This window comes from Ranitomeya imitator, chromosome 3, assembly GCF_032444005.1.
Source record: "Ranitomeya imitator isolate aRanImi1 chromosome 3, aRanImi1.pri, whole genome shotgun sequence".
Taxonomy (NCBI): Eukaryota; Metazoa; Chordata; class Amphibia; order Anura; family Dendrobatidae; genus Ranitomeya; species Ranitomeya imitator.
The window spans coordinates 40,056,594-40,074,869 of record NC_091284.1 but is presented as its reverse complement, the minus strand read 5'-3'; the positions used below and the strand labels follow the sequence as shown (position 1 = coordinate 40,074,869).

Sequence of the window (18,276 nt, the reverse complement as noted above, 5' to 3'; positions counted from 1 at the left end):
TTCTCCAGGAGTTCATCCAGGGTAGGCCCAAATAAATATTCGCCTTTACAAGGGATAGCGCAGAGCTTCGCTTTTGCCTGCATATCCCCCGGCCAGCATTTCAGCCATAGGGCTCTCCTTGCAGCATTAGAAAGTCCTGCTGCTCTAGCTGCCAACTTTACGGAGTCAATTGAGGCGTCTGATAAAAAAGCCGCCCCCTCCTGGATTACAGGTAATGCTGAGAGAATGGACTCTCTAGAGGCCCCTTGTTTTAATTGGGTCTCCAACTGGTCCAGCCAGACCATCATTGACCTTGCCGTGCAGGTTGAAGCTACCGCAGGTCTTAAGGAGCCAGCTGCCATCTCCCAGGTTCCCTTCAGGAAGGTATCCACTTTCCTATCCAGGGGGTCTTTAAGTGTTCCCATATCTTCAAATGGGAGAGAAGATCGTTTAGCTACCTTGGCAATTGCTGCATCCAGCTTGGGTGCTTTCTCCCAGTTACCTACTGCTGGGTCATCAAAAGGGTATCGGCGTTTTTGCGCAGGTGGTAAGGAGCCTTTTCTCTCAGGTTTCCTCCATTCCCTATTAATAAGATCTTGTATTTTCTCATTTAAAGGAAACACTCTGCGCTTCTTTTGCTCCAATCCACTGAACATCATTTGTTCTTTGGATAGTTGAGGCTTGGGTTCCGATATACCCATTGTGCCTCTGACCGCCTTTACCAATTTGTCTATCCTTTCTAGGGGTAGGCAAAACCGAGCAGCGTCTTCTTCCGAAGAGGAGGATGATGCTGCTGAATTGTCTGATTCTTCGGACTTGTCCTTTTCCACAGACGAATCAGATGCCCACTCAGTTCTCTGCCTAGAACCTCCTGACTGTGAAAGGTTTTTAAAGGACTCTTTAACCTCCATTCTAATCATCTCCTTGAGACTGGCCGTAATAGAGGAGGATTCTTCGGCTACCTACGGGGATAAGTAAGGTAGACTAGAGTGTAAAATCTACATGCTATACCCCCTCCCCTCCTTCCAGAACCTCACCGTCTGCTGGATACAGGGGTCACATAGTTTTTTAGGGTGTGAGTCAGGCAAGGGAACCCCGCAGATGGCACATTCCCTATGCTTCGCCTTACTGACGTTTTTCCTTCCCTGCATAAAACACATGAGGGGAGACTAGTCACTAAGTGAACTTTCTCGAAGATCACTTACCAGTGGCTGCTCACACCCAGAAATACCGAAGCACGAGGGGGATCCTTTTTGACTGACCCTCCAGACCCCTGTCTGGAGGAGCTTCTGCGGCCCGAACCATCGCTCCTTTTTTCATGTTCCTTCTCCTTGGGTTTCTGGGATGCTTGTTCCAGCAGCACAACCTGCTGATCCTGATCTGAATCCATTTTCAGTAAATTGGAGCCAGAACCCGGGAACATGCTGCTGGAGCCGCCTTATAAGGCCCCTCCTTCGGTCAGCGCACCTTGCCCAGCTTGCTTGTTTAATTTTCCCGCCCCCCCGCAGCTGTGGGGATCAATCATCGCTCCGGAGGGATTGCGGCATGATCTCCGGTGGGCGCCGCCATCTTGGAGCCCCCGCGCATGCGCAGGAGCTCACCGATCCGGAAGACGTCGCTGGCTCCGCCCCCCGACGTCACCACAGCTTACAGCGCTTCCTGTCAGCGCTGCAGCTCTCGTGGAACGCCGAGGCCGGCCAGCTACGATCCGATCGGCGCCCCCCAGATGCCGCCGCGCTCCCCCCTGCTCCAGAGAGACCCACAGCCCACGGGAAGGGCGACTTACCAGACGCTGGCCCCGGAGACCGGACACCCCCTGGCGACCGCTCCTCGCTGCCTAGTCACCGCCGTGCCGCCCTGCCAGGGCCACCGTGACTACTTCAGGTACCCGCACCGGCCGAAGTGGGAGACCCTCTCGCCACCAGAATCGGTCCGGCCGGCCTGGACTCCTGTAGTATCTATAGGCATCCAGTCCCTTCAGGAACAGGAAACCAACTGATGCATGGGGAGAGGTGCCGCCCTTTTGTATCTGTAGGTTTCCTGTTCCTTAAGGGCGGATCCCCTCTCTCGTGTGCTGTCATGGGAGTCCGAATAAATCCTGTTTTCTCCATCGCCTCATTGGGGGGGGGGGGGACACAGGAACCATGGGACGTCCAAAAGCAGTCCCTGGGGTGGGGAAAACAGACTTCCATTAGGTCAGGGGACTCACCACTGCCGCCTGCAAAATCCTTCTGCCTAGGCTGGCGTCCGCCGAAGCATAGGTATGGACCTTGTAAAATTTTGCGAACGTGTGGATGGAAGACCAGGTTGCTGCTTTGCAAAGTTGTAGGGCGGAAGCCCTGTGGTGCACCGCCCAGGAGGCGCCGACTGCCTGGGTAGAGTGAGCCTTTTTCCCAGGAGGGGGGACTCTGTTCTTGACCCGGTAAGCCTCCAAAATTGCCGTTCTGATCCAGCGAGCAATAGTCGCCTTGGAAGTCGGCAGGCCTCTACGCGTGCCATCAGGAACGACGAAAAGAGAATCAGTCTTCCGGAAAACGGCCATTCTAGCCAGGTAGATCCTCACCGCCCTGACAAGGTCCAGCTTGTTCAACGATCGCTCCAGAGGATGAGTCGGAGCAGGCAGGCAAGCAGGAAGGAACACCTTGTCCTGGTGGATAACCATAAAAGGAGGTTGGCAAGAAAGGGCTGCCAACTCGGAAAAGCGGCGGATAGACGTGATGGCCACCAGAAGGGACACCTTCCAAGATAGAACTGACAGGGAAACCTCCCTGAGAGGCTCAAAGGGGGAACCCCTCAGAACCTCCAGCACAAGGTTCAAATCCCATGGATCCACAGGGGCCCTGTATGGAGGGACAGTATGGGCTACTCCCTGAAGGAAGGTCTTGACCTGTGGCCAAGAAGATAGCGTCTTCTGAAAAAGGATGGAGAGCGCAGAAACCTGGCCCTTTAGGGAACCAAGAGCAAGGCCCGAATCCAGTCCTGCCTGAAGGAAAGCCAAAATGGAAGGTAGGGAAAAATGATAATTAACTTACGGGTAATTTGATTTTCCAGATCCATGACAGCACCGGTACATGAGAGATGGTCCCGCCCCCAGGAACAGGAAACCTGAATAGGAGATAAAAGATGGGGGCGGCACCTCTCATCAATTGGTTTACAGAGAATGCAACGTAACCGCTTTGTCAGTTTTAGGCATATATACATTATATTAATCTCTGAAGACTATTTATTTATTGTTATATTAAGTGGTTATTACCCCATCTTATGTATGTAACTTTTTTTTGAGAGTCACACAATCACCACCAAGATAGGGCGGGAATTAGAGCGGTGCTGTCATGGATCTGGAAAATCAAATTACCCGTAAGTAATTATCATTTTTTCCCTTCCCCATGACAGCACCGGTACATGGGAGGAAGAAATAGAAAGAACTCCTAGGGTGGGATAACGGCAGATAGCATTTTTCTCCCGAAGGCGAGATTTGAAAGCCCCAGATTTAATCTATAATGACGGAAGAAAGTAGAGGGTTAAGACCATACTGCTGCATTACAAATTTGCTCTATAGATGCATTTGCTCTCTCTGCCCATGATGTGGAAATAGCCCTAGTAGAGTGGGCCGTAACACCAGGTGGAGGGACTTGCCCCGAAGAGGAATAGGAAAGTGATATAGCCATACGGAGCCACCGTGCAATGGTTGATTTTGTGGCCTTTTTTCCCCTGTTTGCCCCTGGAAGGAGACAAAAAGGGCTGAAGACTGTCACCATGGATTTGTCACTTCTATATATTGAAGTAGGCAACGTCTGACATCCAAGCAATGGAAGGTTTCTTCTCCCTAGGATTTCGGGTTAGCACAAAATGAGGGCAAAACTATCTCCTGGTCCCTGTGGAATTTTGAATTGACCTTTGGTGAGAAGGCCGGTTCAGATTTTATAATTACCCTGTACTCCAGAAATGTAGTGTAAGGAGGGTCTATAGATATAGCCTGGAGTTCACTAATGCGTCTGGCTGAGGTAAGGGCAATCAGGAGAACAGTTTTTAAAGTTAGCGCTTTTACCGATATGGAGGAAAGAGGCTCAAAGGGAGAGGTGGTTAAAGCATTCAAAACTAAATTTAGATCCCAGAGAGCAACCTTTGGACGAAGTTTGAATGGTCTGGCTGTAAAGGAGGCCCGAATGAACCTACACACCCAGGGGTGATCAGCCAATTTTTGGTCAAATAGGGCGCTAAGCGCCGAGACTAGCACTTTCAGGGTGCTGGTAGATAATCCGCTCTCCAGACCCTTTTGGAGAAATTCTAGGATTTCTGATATAGGGACTTTCTGAACGGTATCTGTTATACATCGACCTGAAAAATTCTAAAAATTTTCCCCATACTTTTTGATATTTATCAGTTGTGATCTTCTTTCTACTGGACAGCGTAGTAACTAACGGATCCGAGAATCGCTTTCCTAGCAGAATTCCCCTCTCAAGTTCCAAGCAGTGAGGTGTAAAGTGTGTACTTGAGGATGTGTTACTGGACCCTGGTGTAGAAGGTTTGGAACATTTGGAAGGATCCACGGGTCCGAGATGGACATACGTCTGAGCCAAGTGAAGCAAGCTCTCTTTGGCCAGAAGGGTGCGATTAAGATTATGCGTGCTCTCTCTTATCGGATCTTTTTCAGGACTGTAGGAATTAATGGAATTGGGGGAAACGCGTAGGCTAGTTGGAATTTCCATTGGTGTAGTAATGCATCTACGCCTTCCGGGTTCTCTTTCGGGTTCAGAGAGTAGAATCTTTCTACTGTACCTTTCGATTCTGTTTTGTGGAAAAAAGATCCACTTGAAGCCCCCAGATGGCACAGATTTCTCCAAAAAATTTTTTGATTTAGAGACCACTCGCCCTGATGTAGCATGTGACGACTCAGAAAGTCTGCGACAAGGTTGTTCGACCCCTTTAAGTGTGTACTTGTAAGAGATAAGTGATGGTTTTTGGCCCAACGAAATAACCTTTTTGCTTCTTCCATCAGGGGACTCGATCTTGTTCCTCCCTGTCGATTTATATACGATACTGTTGTGCTGTTGCCGGAAAACACTACCAGATGTCTTCTTTTGATGTCCTCTTCCGTTTGAAGAATTGCTAGCCTTACTGCTGTTAATTCCTTCAGGTTTGAGGAGGCTGATTGAATCTGTGGATCCCATAGACCTTGTAGGATCTGATCCGATAGGTTGGGGGGCACACCTAACATGCTCGCATCCGTGGTCCGTACCACCAGATTTTGGATTGACCATGGGACCCCTTTTTTTAAATTTTCGGAATTTAGCCACCAGTTTAGAGAGTCCCGTACTTGTTGTGACAATACGATTTTCCGATTTAAGTTGTAGGGATTTTTTGTTTGTTCTGACAGGATCTGCCACTGTAGGTCCCTTGAATGCATTTGTGCACATTGGACCGCCGGAATGGTTGCCATTAACATACCTAAGAGGTACATGGCTTCCCTCACCGAGACGGATTGGGCCACCTGTATTTGTCTTATTCGCTGTTTTATGGCCTCGATCTTCCTGTCTGGAAGGATACAGTCTTGACTGATTTAGTTAAATTCAATCCCCAGGAACTCCTGCATCTGGACCGGAATCATTCTTGATTTCCTTAAGTTTATTATCCACCCCAGTCTGGTCAGTAACTCTCGTACCTTCATAACTGCCTTTGTGCAGTCTTCTTGATTGTCTGCTATAAGGAGGAAATCGTCTGAATAGGGCACTAGTAGAATATTTTCTCTCCTCACGAAGGATGCTATTTCTGAGATTATATTTGTAAAGATACGAGGAGCCACTGATACCCCGAAGGGGAGACATTGGTATTGTAGATGGGTGTAGACCTATCCCAGCTGCACTACTAACCTTAGATACTGTTGATGCTCCATGCTGATTGGTACATGATAGTAAGCATCTGTAAGGTCTATTACTGCCATGTAACATCATGGATACAGTAATTTTACCGCCGTTTTTAGAGTTACCATCTTGAATTTTTCTACTCGGATGAACTTGTTTAACTCTTTTAGGTTGAAGATTGTCCTTAACGACCCATCCGGTTTTGGTGTGAGGAATAGGGTGCTGTAAAATCCCTTTCCCATCTCTTGTGGAGGTACTCTTAACAGGACTTTTTTGTCTAGAAGGAGATTAATTTCTTTTTCTAGTACTATTTGGTTCTTTTTGGCCACACGAGTAACTTTTATTCGATGAGGAGGCAGGGAGATAAAGTTTAATCGTAGGCCGTCGGATAAGAGGTTGATTATCCATTGAGATGGTTGTAAGCTTACCCACTGATGGACAAAAAACAGTAGCCTCCCACCTGGAATATGGCGTCATTGTTTAGGGTCAGGTTTTGGAGGAGGTTTATTGAATAGGAACCCTCTCTCCCTTCTTTCGCCCCAGGTTTCTCCTCGCGTGGGCCTATCCGTTGAACGGCCTCGGCCTGATTTACCTGATCTCCGAAAGGACCGACAATTGTCATACCAACAGCGTTTAAAGATGGGGGGTGGAGGGAAATGTTTTTTCTTATCCTCCGCCTTTTCTAAAATTTCATCTAATGCCTTCCCGAATAAATATTGCCCTTCACAGGGTACAGTACAGAGCTTCACTTTTGACTGGAAATCAGCATTCCAGTTTTTCAACCATAACGCTCTTCTGCCTGAATTAGAGAGGGCACTTGCCCGGGCAGCAAACCGTACTGAATCAATGGCAGCGTCTGCCAGGAACCCCGCTGCATATTGTAATGAAGGGATGACTTCTAGAAGTCTGTCTCTTAGACACTTGTCCTTTATTTGGTCGCTTAGTTCATCTAGCCATCTAACCATGGCACGGGCAGTGCAAGTAGCTGCTACCCTTGGTTTGAACACCCAAGTCAAAGCTTCCCAGGCTGATTTTAGAAAGGCATCTGCCTTTTTATCTAGGGGATCTTTTAGGGCACCCATATCCTCGAAAGGAAGCGCTATGCCCCTGGAGGTACTTTCAATAGCTGCGTCCAACTTAGGTGCCTTTTCCCACTTTTCATAAATTTCCTCATCAAAGGGATATTTACGTTTTAGGGCCTGGGGAACTGAAATCTTCTTATTCGTTTTTTTCCATTCCTTTTTGATAAAATTTAATATATTATTGTGAAACTGAAAAACTTTCCGTTTCTTCCCTTCCAAATTACTGAACATGGAGTCCTGAATCGTTTGTTTTTCTTTTGGTGTCTCAATCCCCAAGGTGGATCTGACCAGTTTTAGCAACTTCCCCACATCTTCTGACAACACATATGGGTGACCACACTCTTCATCTGAAGAGTCCAGGTCCGAGTCCTCCTCGGGTGGAAGCTCTCCCGGTTCACCCTCAGATTCTAGATCAGAAGTTTGGGCAGGAGTAGAAGGCGGATTTACGGAGCTCTGCAACCCATGATGTCTTAATTGCTCCTTTAATGTGCTTTGCACTTCGTCTCTAACAATAGCCTTTATATTCTGGAGAAATGATGACTTCAGTCACAGTTTTCTCTATACATGAGCGGCATATTCGCTTATCATATGTCTTGGGAAGGCTTTTATCACAGAGTGCACACACTTTATTCTTTTGCTTAGAGGTAAACTTTCTTTCCCTGCATACATATACAGAAAACACAGGGTTACTGATATGATCTGCCTTACAAAAGGCACTCACCCACCGGGACCCTCAATACCACGACAGGCTGTGGGTTTTCTGCTTGGATCGCTGATTCCACAGGATCTGCCATCTTGTAGGAGGCTGTTACCAGCGTCTGGTTGCCGCCTTACAGTTTAAATATGTGTGGGCAGGAAGCGGTGTGTGCGTCCCTGAACTTACTTTCCCCCGGGGAGTGTCAGCACACCACTTCCCCGGCGTGTAGCGTCACTTCCGGTTTACAAACCGGAAGTTCTCCCATTCACTTGGCGCCAGCATCGTGATGGGCACACCTATCGTTTCCCCCCCCCCCCAACCCCGGCCCAGCCTCCGGCCAGGAGCAGACACCGGGGAGTCCGTAGTGAGGAAGGACGCACATGCAGCTCCAGGTCTGTAGGTGACGCGCGCACGCTGCCACTGCTCCCACCGCGGACCTCGGTCAGTGACCGGCCTGGCAGAGGGAGATCCTCCCCCATGCAGCACCGCAGGTTCCCCGCAAGAACAGAAAACTAAACTGAGGAGAGGGGTGCCACCCCCATCTTTTATCTCCTCTGCAGCTTTCCTGTTCCTGGGGGCGGGACCATCTCTCATGTACCGGTGCTGTCATGGGGAAGGGAAAAAAGACATATGAAACGGGTTGTACTCGCACCAACGAAAATAAGACTTCCAGGTACGATAGTAGATCCTGGAAGACGAAGGCTTCCTAGCCTGGATCATAGTCTGAATCACCAGATCCGAAAGGCCGGACGCTCTTAGAACTGAGGTATCAACAGCCACACCGTTAAACTGAGCGACCGAGAATTTGGGTGGCAGATTGGACCCTGAGACAGCAGATCGGGTCTGTCTGGAAGGCGCCAGGTGGCGTCTGCGAGAAGATTGACGATCTCCGCAAACCAAGATCTCCTTGGCCAATCTGGGGCGATCAGAATGACCGGCACCCCCTCCGCCTTGATCTTTTTCAACAGCTTGGGAAGCAAGGGAAGGGGTGGAAACCGATAGGGGAGCACGAACTGCGACCAAGGAATGGCCAGAGCATCGACGCCCACTGCGAGAAAGTCACGAGACCTGGAGACGAACCGAGGGACCTTCCTGTTCAGTCGGGACGTCCGTGAGGTCCACATCCGGAGTCCCCCATCGAAGACAGATCTGGTGGAAGACCTCCTGATGCAAGGACCATTCGCCTGCCGCAAAGCCATCGCGGCTGAGGAAGTCGGCGGCCCAATTGTCCACGCCGGGGAAATGCACTGCGGATATCACCGGAACCGTTGTCTCTGCCCAGAGGAGGATCTTAAATACCTCGTCCAAGGCGCTTCGAGTCCCCCCCTGATGGTTGACATATGCCACCGCCGTGGCACTGTCCGTCTGGATTCTGATTGGTAGACCCCTGAGAATCCTTTCCCAGTGACGAAGGGACAGAAAGATGGCCCAAATCTCGAGGACATTGATCGGCAGAGAAGACTTCTGCACCGACCAACGACCCTGAACAGTCAGGTGACGAAACACCGCACCCCAGCCGAAAAGGCTGGCGTCCGTCGTCACCACCTGCCAGTGAACTGGAAGGAAGGACCTGCCCTGGGAGATGAGAGGTGACGTCAGCCACCAGTGGAGGGACCCTTTGACCCGGGGCGAAAGCCGAATCGGGTGATCTAGGTACAGTACAGACCTGTCCCACTGTGAGAGAATCGCCTGCTGAAGAGGCCGTGAGTGAAATTGGGCGAATGGAATCGCTTCCAATGTTGCAACCATCCTCCCCAGAACCTTCAGCGTGGTTCGGAAGGAGGGAAGCTGAGGACCCTGGAGCAAGCAAACTTCCCGACGAAGGATGGCTCTCGTCTTCGGGAAGGAAGACTTTGGTCTGACGAGTGTCAAAGAGCATGCCCAGAAAAACGAGGCACTGAGAAGGGACAAGACAGGATTTCTTCCTGTTGACAAGCCACCCAAAAAAGGCTCTCGTGAGCCTGAGAAAAGGACAGAGCTTTGATGAGGATGCCGTTGAGGTATGGAAAAAAGTACCAGGCCCCTGACCCTCAAGATGGCCATCAGCGCTGCCATGATCTTCGTGAAAACCCTGGAAGCAGTTGCGAGACCGAACGGCAGGGCGACTAAATGAAAATGCTCCTGGAGCACTGCAAAGAGCAGGAATCTGTGACGTCCCGGGAATAATCGAGACGTAGAAGTAGGCGTCCTGAATGTCTATGGAGCACAGAAATTCCTGAGCCTCCATGGAAGCAATTACTGAACGAAGGGATTCCATCCTGAAGTGTCTCAGAAGAACTCTTGTTCAGCAATGTGAGATCCAGAATGGGGCGAACCTTGCCGTCTTTTTTCGATACCTCAAAGATTTGAATAGAAACCTGTGAACCGTTCTTGTTCTGGGACGGGAAAGAATACCCCGGATTTGAGGAGAGATGCGATGGCTGCAAAAAAAAACAAAACCCGGAACTAGAGCGGGGTCCCTTGGAGGTCAGGATTTGAAGAAACAATCCCGGAGTTGTGAAACGAATTCTATCTTGTATCCCGAAGATACAACTTCCCTGACCCATGCGTTCTCTACTGAGGAGATCCAGACGTCTCTGAAAAAGAGGAGATGGCCGCCCAGCCTGGGAAGAGGGCTGGGATCTTGTGGTGAGTCATGCCGAAGTGGATCTTCCAGTCCTAGACCTGGAGGATCTACCCTGGGAGTAGCGAGGGCACCAGGAAGTAGTGGGCCTAAATGATACCTTCTTCTCTTGACGTGCTTGCGGCTTCTGCTGATGGGAAAAGGAATCTGACGCCGCAAAACGGCGAAAGGGCCGAAAGGACCAAAATTGCCGCCGAGGAGGGCGACGAGGTTTGGACTGGGGAAGAAGAGTGCTTGTGCCCCCGGTGGCGTCCTTAATGATTTGGTCCAACTTAGAACCAAAGAGACGTGAACCCTGAAAAGGCAGGCTGGTAAGGGACTTTTTAGAAGACAAGTCCGCCTGCCAGGCCTGGAGCCAAACGGTCCGATGGATGGTAACAGCATTGCTGGACGCCTGAGCCGCACAAAACGTGGCATCCAGGAAAGCGGAGACCAGGTATTCTCCCGCATGAGAATTTTGGTTGGCAAGCTCCGCCAGCTGTCCGGGTGAAGCGCCGTCCAGGATACCCCGACGGAGTTGTTTGGCCCATTTGGATATGGATTTTGAAACCCTAGTGGAAGCAAAGGCCAGACAGAGTAGCTGCAGCCGCTTCAAAGGTTGACTTTGCAAAGGATTCTATGACTATCGTTAGAATCCTTCAGAGATGCTCCGCCGGACAGTGGAAGGACCGTGTTGGTGGACAGCCTGGAAACTGGGAGGATCCACCGAGGGAGAAACAGTCCAATTGGCGGCAAGTTCTGGAGAAAGGGGGATATAAAACACCAAGGTGCTTTCCCCTCTGAAAACGTCTGATCGGATTCTCTTTCTCTGGTCACGATGTCCTCGAATTCAGGGTGAGGAGCGAAAAACTTGGAAGGTGGTTTAGACCGTCTAAATGAAACTGCCTGGTCTGCGGGTTCCGTAGAGGAATCTTTGATGCCACAGGTCTGATTTATCGCTCCAATGAGGTTCTGAACCATATCTATCATGCTAGAGATTTGGTTTGAATCCAGCTCTGAAATATCCTCTGAAGGCGCATCAGAGAACGCCTCGCCTGACTCAGGAGAGGAGGACCGGGGGGAAGCCGACCGCAGAGAAGGACCGTGGGGCAAGATGGAACGGGAAGAGGACTCAGACCGGCGTTCCTGTCTGGACCTTTTACAGCCTACAATGGAAGGTTCGGACGGAGCCTCCTGCGACCCGCTGGCTACTGCGGCGGTCTGCAGGGGCAACCTATCAAGCACGGACACAAGAGTTTGAGACACTTGTGTTAGGTCCGCTACCGATTGTGACAGAGAGGAAGCCCAGGTTGGGCTAGAGGCTTCGCTCTCAGGCTGAACAGCAGGGGGGTCCTGGGCAGTGGGTATAATGGGGTTGCTGCAAGCCTGACAGAGGGGAGAGGACTGACCTGAGGGAAGTTTGCAGTTACAAGACTAACACGCAAAGTGTTTGACTAAGGCAAAGGAAGAATTAGGAGGGCAAGAGCGACCTCCCTTAGAATTAGACATGGCTAACGAAACCCTGAGTAATGCCAGAAGGTTAGGGGACAGGAGGGCAGAGGAGAGTGCCAGTCTGCAGTGCAGAGCTACTCACGGCAGACGATTCGGTGTCCACTGCACAGCTTGGAAGATGCTCCTCAAGAGAGTCAGTCAGACGGCTTCAGAATCCGGAGCTAGGTGCGGGCAACAGCAGGGAGATGGTGTCTAAAAGGTAGCCGGGGACAACAGGATTCGCGCTCTTGGAATGGGCGGGGCGATAGTGGCTTCCTGAAGGGGCACAGGAGTGGTGGGCGAGGCTAAACCGCTTGTAGAGGAGCACCAAGATAGTGTCGGTGGGTGGGCTATGACAGTCGGGCGGGAGAAAAGCCAGCACAAGAGAAGAGGAAGTGGACAGAGTCGGCACTGGAAGAGTAGGCCCGAGCAGAAGCTGGGGCCTAAATTAGAGGCCGGCGGCTGCCGGAGAGAGCCGCGGCGCTGGGAGAAGAAGCGGTGCGGCTGCCTGCAAGACTGCCGCGCCGGATAGAAGACAGTGCGGCCGTCAGAAAAAAGGAGCAGCACGGCTGCCTGCGAAGCCAGCCGCGCTGAGGCATAAGTCAGTGCGGTTGCCAGGAAGGAAGGCCTTTGCAGGCAGCCGCGCCGGAAAGAAGACAGTGCGCGGCCGCCGGAAAACGGGGAGCAGCGCGGCTGCCTGCAAAGGCAACCACGCCAAGGAAAAAAGGCAGTGCGGCCGCAGCAGCCGGGAAAAGAAGAGACGCAGCTGCCTGCAAAGGCCGCCGCACAGATGAGGGGATCTGTGCCTGCAAAAGCTGTCTGCAGCTAAGATCCCTGTCCCCTGCAAATGTCTTCCGCATATGGTAACAGCGACGACTGGACCAAAGGTAGCCTGCACCCTTTAGTAATAAAAATTCCCGGGGTACCCCTTATTAACGCCTACGGCCTATAGTCCGTATGTGGGATTACAGTTGGGACTGTTCACCCTGTATCCCTCCGGAAAACCTGTAAGAAAACGACGCACATTGAAGTAGATATGGGTCTAATGAAAGACCTGTGTCCACCTCCTACTGACACTAAGCTAAACTGAGGTTCATAATGCCAGTCGGTGGGGTGTACACTGCAGAGGAGGAGCTAACTTTTTGTGCATAGTGTCATCCTCCTAATGGCAGCAGCATACACCCCCATGGTTCCTGTGTCCCCCAATGAGGCGATCGAGAAATAGATTATGGTGAATAAAACTATAAAATCTAACACTTATTTCAATATATTACAGTACATGCACAATGTAGTGTAATCGGGTTTGCACTCTGCTACTCATGTCCCATATTAATGTTTTGTTTTTGTTTTTTTACAATAAATTTAATAAAAAAATTTTATGCAACTTTATTTTCTCTCTTCTGCGATATATACAAAGAACGACAGATTCAACATCGTGAAAGAAAAATTAAGGAACAGAATCAAATTATGAGAGAAATGCTGAACAGGTTTGCAGATTAAAGCCAGAAATATATTTTGGGGGGATGGGTCAAATTATGCACTTGGTCAGGACCTCAAACTTTAAAGTTTCCCAAAATTAGTAAGTGCTGGCATTGCTAATGCTATCCCAGGCCCCTCAGTCTCCGGAGATACTTGTTCTCTTGAAGACCCCATCATAGGCAATGTGTCACAATGATATTGTCTAGATCAGACTTAGAGATATGAAGATGCCGAGTTTAGGTCAGTTCTGCCGAAGGTCTGGAAATCACAGAAAAGCGAATGCAGTCTTAAGGGTTAATGGCCATAAGGGTCCTGGGCCTTTTGTTACCCGAGACAAGAACCTTCACCCCAGGTCAGAGGGAAACACTTTAGCAGGGGAGAAGCACGGACTCATACAATATCGAACTTACCAGAATTTGAGATCTTTCCCTTGTTGGCCGTGCCGGCATTTCCCGGGGCAACCAGAACTTGCTTGACATGGGAAGATTGTGCCAGTTTCCAGGCTAACGCATGTTCTCTGGCTCCACTACCGATCACAAGAACAGTTTCGGTCATCTCTACATAGAAGAAAAAAAAAAAAAAAAAGGGAAGAACTTTAAAGGAGATTGGTTAAAACCCTGCTGTTGTCTTCGGTCTGGGGAGACTGATTTTGAACTTTGGTATTTTTTGGGGTGTTCAAGATGCAGTTCTGAAACTTGTGGTTGATTGACTTAAATGAGGATGGGTCGGTCGGTCACGGGTTTCAGAGCCGCATCTTGAATATATTAAAGAATATTGAAGTTCAAGGTCGGTCGTTTTTGACCAAAGACAACAGCAGGGTTAAATGAAATGTGAACACAGCCCAAGAGTAACTCGGCTCAGCCAGCTTCAATGGACAATAATGGAGCAGTTAGCCCACCGTGTGAGTGGAGCTTTGGCCACGCTATCACTGTGCCGAGGACACAAATCAGTCGTCACACACTTGTTGCCCGAAAGCTTATCCTCCCACTCACAAGTGTGTAGTACGTGGCTGTCACACACTCCCTTAACTTAATCTCTCCTAAAACATATGATTGGGCATGTCAATATTCAACAGCCCGATCCCATTTACCCCTCCACCAGTTGGAGAAGAACTCAAACATCCCATGCCTCCTCCTCTGATTAGTAGACCCCCCACCACGTACAACATGATATTCAGGGGGCTAAATCAGAAGGGTGCCAACATGTAGTAGGAAGTTTGCATTGCTCATCTGGTGGCCACAGAATACTGATGTTCTCGCTGGACCAGGGCCCTGCAAATAGTCTTTTTCAATTCTAGTGCAAACATTTTTCATGAAACTCAACTGCAAAGAAGATTAAAAAAAATAAAAATAAAATAAATTAAGAGAACCAGTCATCAGGATTTTACACCCCCAAACCCTTACCATTCTTATAGAAACCTGCTTTGCCGTTTTGGGCTACGTTCACATGTTGCATTTTTGCAGGTTTTTTTTATATTGTTTTAGACAAGTTTCAGCTGCTTACAAATAGAAGGTTTTTCTTTGTTTTTGCTGCATTTTTTTTACTGCAAAAGTTTGATTCAATTTTATCACGTGTTGGCACAAAAAAGAAAAAATATAGCAAAAAAACTGATACCTGAGGGGGTTTTTTTAACAGAGTTCTTGCACTACCCATTGCTTTCAATGGATGAAAAATGCTGAATTTTGCAAAGACCAAGAAGCTCTTTGACAAAACAGTCAGAAAATAAAAACCATGCTGTGTGCATGAGATTTCTGAAATCTCATACCTCGCTGATACTGTGAAACACAGCTGAAAATTTGCATTAAAAAAGCGGCAAAAAAAAAAAAAGAAGTGTGAACACAGCCTTAGGGTAAGTCCACACTGGGCTTTTTTTTCTGCAGCAAAACCCGATTTCTTGGCAGGAAAGAGGCTGCGGCAAAAACGGCAGTGTTCACAAAAATACAAAATATATTACAAGAAGAGACAAAACACAATACGTACAACAGTTAGAAAATAAAAGAAATGAACTTATTGTATCTCAGTCACAGGTATGACGTGTTGATAAAGGGGAGGAAAGATCCCAAAGAAATGGTTCAGAGGTACAGGACAATGTTCTTAGCTGTCTGTCCAGTGTCTGTCACCTCCCAAAAGGTACGTTTCTGTTTCATGCTTTGCCCACAAACCTAGAGACTCCTGCTTTTGCTGACCTCACTGGTGGGCTGTGTACAAGGAAGATACACCTCTCTTTGGAAGTTATCAAAACTCCTATTTTCCATATATCTTTGGCTGGGAAGCTCACAAGGCGACGATGGGGGCATTATATTTTCCCCTGCGAATTTACCACTTTTTGAGACCAAACACGGCATGTATACGTGTTACTGGGGGACAGAAATTCATTTCCCAGGTTTCTGATGGCCCTAATGGCCACAGAAAGCCGCCAAGCAGGATTTTGAGTCCTTACAGAAACACGGGGGGAAGGGCAGTAAGTCAGCTTTGGTTGTGTAACTTGAACAACGGAAAATGATTCATATTTTCTTGACACCCATTCAAGTGAACGGCGTTCGGGTCCGCTCTGCTGGATGACAGGCAGTATGGGCGCACCGTGTAGCCTGCCATGCAGAGGTAGAGCCGAGTGTGAGGTCACATCCGGCTAAAAAAGTTAACCTGCATATTTTCAGCGTTGTTTCACCATCAATTCAAGTCAATGGGTGAAAATCGCTGCAAAAACGCTGAAAGTAGTGACATGCTCTACAGGTCCTTCTCAAAAAATTAGCATATAGTGTTAAATTTCATTATTTCCCATAATGTAATGATTACAATTAAACTTTCATATATTATAGAATCATTATCCACCAACTGAAATTTGTCAGGTCTTTTATTGTTTTAATACTGATGATTTTGGCATACAACTCCTGATAACCCAAAAAACCTGTCTCAATAAATTAGCATATCAAGAAAAGGTTCTCTAAACGACCTATTACCCTAATCTTCTGAATCAACTAATTAACTCTAAACACATGCAAAAGATACCTGAGGCTTTTATAAACTCCCTGCCTGGTTCATTACTCAAAACCCCCATCATGGGTAAGACTAGCGACCTGACAGATGTCAAGAAGGCCATCATTGACACCCTCAAGCAAGAGGGTAAGGGTACCGTCACACAGTGAAATTTTGATCGCTACAATGGTACGATCCGTGACGCTCCAGCGTCGTAACAATATCGCTCCAGCGTCGTAGACTGCTGTCACACTTTGCAATGTACGACGCTGGAGCGATAATTTCATGACGTATGTGCGATGTAGAAGCCGTTGGTTACTATGCGCACATCGTATACGATATATGTTACACCATGCGATCATGCCGTCACAGCGGGACACTAGACGACAAAAGAAAGTTTCAAACGATCTGCTACGACGTACGATTCTCAGCGGGGTTCCTGATCGCAGGAGCGTGTCAGACATTGCGATATCGCTCGAACGTCACGGATATATCGCTCGAACGTCACGAATCGTGCCGTCGTAGCGATCAAAATTTCACTGTGTGACGGTACCCTAAGACCCAGAAAGAAATTTCTCAACAAATAGGCTGTTCCCAGAGTGCTGTATCAAGGCACCTCAATGGTAAGTCTGTTGGAAGGAAACAATGTGGCAGAAAACGCTGTACAACGAGAAGAGGAGACCGGACCCTGAGGAAGATTGTGGAGAAGGACCGATTCCAGACCTTGGGGAACCTGAGGAAGCAGTGGACTGAGTCTGGTGTGGAAACATCCAGAGCCACCGTGCACAGGCGTGTGCAGGAAATGGGCTACAGGTGCCGCATTCCCCAGGTAAAGCCACTTTTGAACCATAAACAGCGGCAGAGGCGCCTGACCTGGGCTACAGAGAAGCAGCACTGGACTGTTGCCAAGTGGTCCCAAGTACTTTTTTCTGATGAAAGCAAATTTTGCATGTCATTCGGAAATCAAGGTGCCAGAGTCTGGAGGAAGACTGGGGAGAAGGAAATGCCAAAATGCCTGAAGTCCAGTGTCAAGTACCCACAGTCAGTGATGGTGTGGGGTGCCATGTCAGCTGCTGGTGTTGGTCCACTGTGTTTCATCAAGGGCAGGGTCAATGCAGCTAGCTATCAGGAGATTTTGGAGCACTTCATGCTTCCATCGGCTGAAATGCTTTATGGAGATGAAGATTTCATTTTTCAGCACGACCTGGCACCTGCTCACAGTGCCAAAACCACTGGTAAATGGTTTACTGACCATGGTATTACTGTGCTCAATTGGCCTGCCAACTCTCCTGACCTGAACCCCATAGAGAATCTGTGGGATATTGTGAAGAGAAAGTTGAGAGACGCAAGACCCAACACTCTGGATGAGCTTAAGGCCGCTATTGAAGCATCCTGGGCCTCCATAACATCTCAGCAGTGTCACAGGCTGATTGCCTCCATGCCACGCCGCATTGAAGCAGTCATTTCTGCCAAAGGATTCCCGACCAAGTATTGAGTGCATAACTGAACATTATTATTTGATGGTTTTTTTGTTTGTTATTAAAAAACAGTTTTATTTGATTGGATGGGTGAAATATGCTAATTTATTGAGACAGGTTTTTTGGGTTATCAGGAGTTGTATGCCAAAATCATCAGTATTAAAACAATAAAAGACCTGACAAATTTCAGTTGGTGGATAATGAATCTATAATATATGAAAGTTTAATTGTAATCATTACATTATGGTAAATAATGAAATTTTACACTATATGCTAATTTTTTGAGAAGGACCTGTATGTAAAAAAAAAAAAATGGTGCAAAGCACAAAATCCTGATAACAAAAAAAAAAAAAATCAGTGTGCATGAGATTTCTAAAATCTCAAAGGCTTTGCTGGCACTGTAAAAAGCAGCTGAAAATTAGCTTAAAGAAAGCAGTAAAAAAAAGCCCTGTGTGAACTTAAGGTACCGTCACATTTAGCGATGCTGCAGCGATCTAGACAACGATTCCGATCGCTGCAGCGTCGCTGTTTGGTAGCTGGAGAGCTGTCACACAGACCGCTCTCCAGCGACCAACAACGCCGGTCCCCTGGTAACCAGGGTAAACATCGGGTTACTAAGCGCAGGGCCGCG

At 48.4% G+C, this 18,276-nt stretch overlaps 1 protein-coding gene across 3 annotated transcripts in view; it reads right to left on the bottom strand.

Moving 5' to 3' along the window:
* GART (phosphoribosylglycinamide formyltransferase, phosphoribosylglycinamide synthetase, phosphoribosylaminoimidazole synthetase) overlaps positions 1-18,276 on the bottom strand; it is a 59,632-nt gene that overhangs the window by 38,067 nt on the left and 3,289 nt on the right. For all 3 annotated transcript variants that reach the window (XM_069760803.1, XM_069760802.1, XM_069760804.1), the window contains exon 2: positions 13,602-13,748. In XM_069760803.1, coding sequence (XP_069616904.1) covers positions 13,602-13,746 — 145 coding nt within the window. In that variant the 5' untranslated portion in view covers positions 13,747-13,748. The remainder of the gene's footprint in view (positions 1-13,601; positions 13,749-18,276) is intronic.